Source organism: Aptenodytes forsteri, unplaced genomic scaffold, assembly GCF_000699145.1.
Source record: "Aptenodytes forsteri isolate BGI_AS27 unplaced genomic scaffold, ASM69914v1 Scaffold336, whole genome shotgun sequence".
Lineage (NCBI taxonomy): Eukaryota > Metazoa > Chordata > Aves > Sphenisciformes > Spheniscidae > Aptenodytes > Aptenodytes forsteri.
Genome location: NW_008794911.1, coordinates 4,378,587 through 4,382,380, shown reverse-complemented (window position 1 = coordinate 4,382,380; position 3,794 = coordinate 4,378,587). Strand labels below are relative to the sequence as shown.

General features: G+C 38.7%; 1 protein-coding gene across 1 annotated transcript in view; it reads left to right on the top strand.

Annotated features, from left to right (window-relative positions):
* The window catches only part of LOC103895609, a 33,892-nt gene that overhangs the window by 18,530 nt on the left and 11,568 nt on the right, over positions 1 to 3,794 (top strand). The window contains exons 3-6 of the mRNA XM_009275254.1: positions 987 to 1,126; positions 1,231 to 1,294; positions 1,398 to 1,432; positions 2,041 to 2,100. Of these exons, the coding sequence (XP_009273529.1) occupies positions 987 to 1,126; positions 1,231 to 1,294; positions 1,398 to 1,432; positions 2,041 to 2,100 (299 nt within the window). The remainder of the gene's footprint in view (positions 1 to 986; positions 1,127 to 1,230; positions 1,295 to 1,397; positions 1,433 to 2,040; positions 2,101 to 3,794) is intronic.

Sequence of the window (3,794 nt, the reverse complement as noted above, 5' to 3'; positions counted from 1 at the left end):
CGAAAGGCTTCTGAGAAGCGCGGACGGGGCTTGGAGAGGATATTGAGGTTTTCCTTTTTGTTGTTGGTTTCCCCCCCCCCCCTTTTTTTTTAATGGGAAGGAGATGGAGAGGCGGGGGGGGGGGGGGCGGGGGGCACCCCCCCCGCGCTAGTCCCACACAGCCCTAAAAAGGAAAAGATTCAAGATGATACTCAGCAACTACACTTATATAAATGTATTACAGACAGTAGAGCTGTGTTACTGAGGCCACCAAGGAGGTAACTGAAAGCTTAATTTGACATTGACAACTTTTTTCACTGATGACAGCACAAGGGAAAAACACAACTTCTCAGACCTTAAATTGGATGGGCAGGATTAGCGGTTAATATATTTATTTATAAAATGAATGTATTTGTTATAGAAGTGAAAGGCACTAAACATAGAACCATACCATTTTTAGAGTCTTTTTTTTTATAGCAGAAGCACAAGCAGTGCTGTACGAATGTTAATATCTCTTTTTTTAGGATGAAACTCTGCTCTAGTTTATTTTAGTGGATATGCATGTGGGATCAGGGAAGATGGGCTGAAAAGGGCTTACCCTTAATAGCTTTTCCCATACTCTTGAGTAAAAAATACATTGTAGCTCCCTCTTAAATGCACAACCAGGCAGCTGAAGCAAACCCATTTCTTCCCCAAACAGAAATTGGTTCAAGCTGTAATTTATATTTATTTATTTATTAATGGAAGAAGAAGTTGCTATTTTGAAATGTTGTTGAATGTGAACTAGAACTAAACTGGAATGACTTCAGCCACAACAGCCCCGCCCGGTACGGTTTGCACCAGCCAGCGCTGCAGCCCCTCTCCTCCTCCTCACACCTTGCCTCCTTGTTCCGTCCTTTCGCTCTAAAACACCAAATGTGTTTCATTTTGAAGTTTTTGTGGGAAAGATACCGTTCACAGGGTGAGCAGCAGCTCTTGGTACCGTGTGCTGGGATTTGGCAAATAAGTATGTCATCAGCAATTCATTTATTTTAGACGATCCAGACCTGAAAGATATTGACCCTACGGTATTAAAACATTGCCATGCTGCGGCTGCAACATGTATTCTGGAGGCAGGAAAGCAGAAAGCCGACATATCTGCTATAAGGTACTAATACTTCGAAGCTACCCCATTTTTCTAGCGGTTGTTATTTTAAACAGTACTGCTGAGTTAATGTTAACAGAAAACTAATAAATACTTTTTCCCTGTAGCACATGTCTAGAAGACTGTAAACTGGATAAAGAGAGAATAGAACAATTTTGCACCGAATATCAGGTTTTTAAACCAATTTTAACATATTTACGTTTTCTTTCTCTCACAGGAATTTATTGAACCTAGCAAATATTTTTTTTCTTTTTTTTTTTCTTTTTTTCTCCAGAAAAACAAGGATGCATTGGAAATCCTATTGGGAAGGTAGGTCAATCAGTCAGCACAGATACATAGTTTCAATTACAGCTACTTTGAAACTGTCCTGGAAAATACCTATGCATACTTTACCTGATTAAAGAAAGAAATATTGTTCCATTTAAAAAAAATTAAATTGTACATTTTTAAGAAACTTTAGAAAACAGCTGTTGGAACTTTTCTGCCTCCTTTCGGAATTCTACTCTTAAGGAACTTCTTGAACTTCTCAAGAAGCATTACAAGGATCATGAAAAAGTTCTTTATTGATGGAGAGCTTGAGAAAATGACGTAGGGAACTTGTAACTGTTGTGTCTTTCAGCATAGGCAGATCTCCCCTCCATATAACTGATGTGTCTTGGCGCTTGGAATATCAGATCAAGGTAATTTTAACACATCAGGGTGTTCCTTTAGTCTGTTTCAGTGCCGAGACCTGACTTTTTCCTATGCTCTTTGTTTTTAATTTAGAGCAATCAACTTCATAAAACTTACCAGCCTTCCTACTTGGTGACCTTAAATGTAGAGGTACTGTACTCCCAGCACCCTCAGAGGAAAAAATGCAATTTCACGATACATTTTTCAGTAAAACGGGCATTGTTGTTTTTTTGTTTTCCCTTCAGAACAGTGATTCAGGATCACACCCAGATGTTAGTTTTAGTTGCACGATGGAGCAATTACAGGTACTTCTTTCCTTCATCATTGTTTCTATGCTTGGCTCCAGTTGTGGATGTAAATGTTTTTAAGAACTTGCCAATCAAAATGAAATCATATATACTATTATAAAAAAAAAAAATCCAGGACTGGGAGGGTAGGGGAGAATCTTCTATAAAAATTATCTGAGTGTAGTTTTCCTGTCTTCTCAAATAAAGTTGCAAAGTAACTGATTTTAGTTGCATGGGGAGTGTTTTACATACGTGCATAAATATTTTGTCTGTTTTCATAACTGTAAAATATATATATCTATATATGGGAGGAAATACATCATTTTTCTGAAACTCTGATTTTCCATGCTTTAGAGAAATGATTAAAGAAGCTGGTTCAATGATTTAAATGTGTCATGATTAAAAATAGAGAACGAACTGAAGGCTCTTCAGTGGTGTTAATGACATGTAAGAAATGTACTGAAACAAATGTTGATCTTTGTTTAGCGATTTAAATGTGTAACTGAACAATAGAGGTATTGTAATGCTTGGAAGTGACCAAACTGTGGAGGATTGGGAAGAGGGGTTGGGGGGAGAAAAAAAGCAAGATATTAAAACTTCAGGTTTACACCTCTCCTTTTTTAATACGTGTCTCAAAAGTTGTCCTTTTCTTTGGCTGGAGAACGGTCCTAGTACGAAATTGTACTTAAAATGTTTCAGTATTTTAGAAATGTATATGGTACTTCAAAGCCTAGAGCAAATGTCAGCATTAGCCATCGTGACGATACCAGTAAAATGTACCTGTTAAGAGTAGTGATCTATTTTAGTAGATAATATATGTTAAAAGGTGTTTTCCTTCGGTTCCTACTTTTCTTACTATGTTGAAAAATGGGAAGCTATTTAATTACTTGCTGGCATTGTTCATCAGTTGCAACATTTCTTTGTGGCATAAGGTGCTGGTTTCCCATGCCTCTCTGTGTAAAAAGAATATTACGTTCCACTAGCTGACCTTTTAAAAAATACGTTTATTCTAAGACAGTATTTCATCTCTTAGGATTTAGTTGGAAAACTAAAAGACGCTGCAAAAAGTCTAGAAAGAGCGACTCAGATGTGATTGAAGGAAGGTGTCAGCCTGCTGAGCTGAAGTACTCTCATTCCTAAGAGTGTCTTCTAAATGACAAATGTCTTTCATCTCTTGATGCAAACTGTTCTTTTTTTTTTTTTTTTTTAAGTCCTTGGATGCGAATTAAATGGTTTTTATGACCGCACTTGGTCGTGTCATTTTTTTTTTTAACTCTTGTTAAATATTTGCTTAACTGCCGCGTCTTCAAAGCATTCCTTCTATTTTATTTTGTGTATTTTTACAATTGTCACTGATTATTTTTCTCTGGGATCTAATAAAGTTTATTGGTTCTGCAATTTCTATGGGTGAATTAGCTGTACCGAAAAGTACGATGCTAAACGTTAGACCAGCTCTATGAGGCGAAAATCCCTTCCTCCCGTGCCGCTGCTGCGCCGCGTTCGCTAAATTGCCCATCGCTCTTTGTTATTTCGCTCCAACTGATCTTACATCTTCTGTAAGAGCAAAGGTTGGTCCCCGGCGCGGGAGGCAAGAAGGACTTTAATTTTATGGAGCCGGGGCGCCTCACGGAAAGCCCCGAGTCCGCGGGGCTGAGCGGAGCCGGGTGTCGGCTCCGGCTCGACGGCGTCTTTCCCCCTCGCGCGCCGCGCCG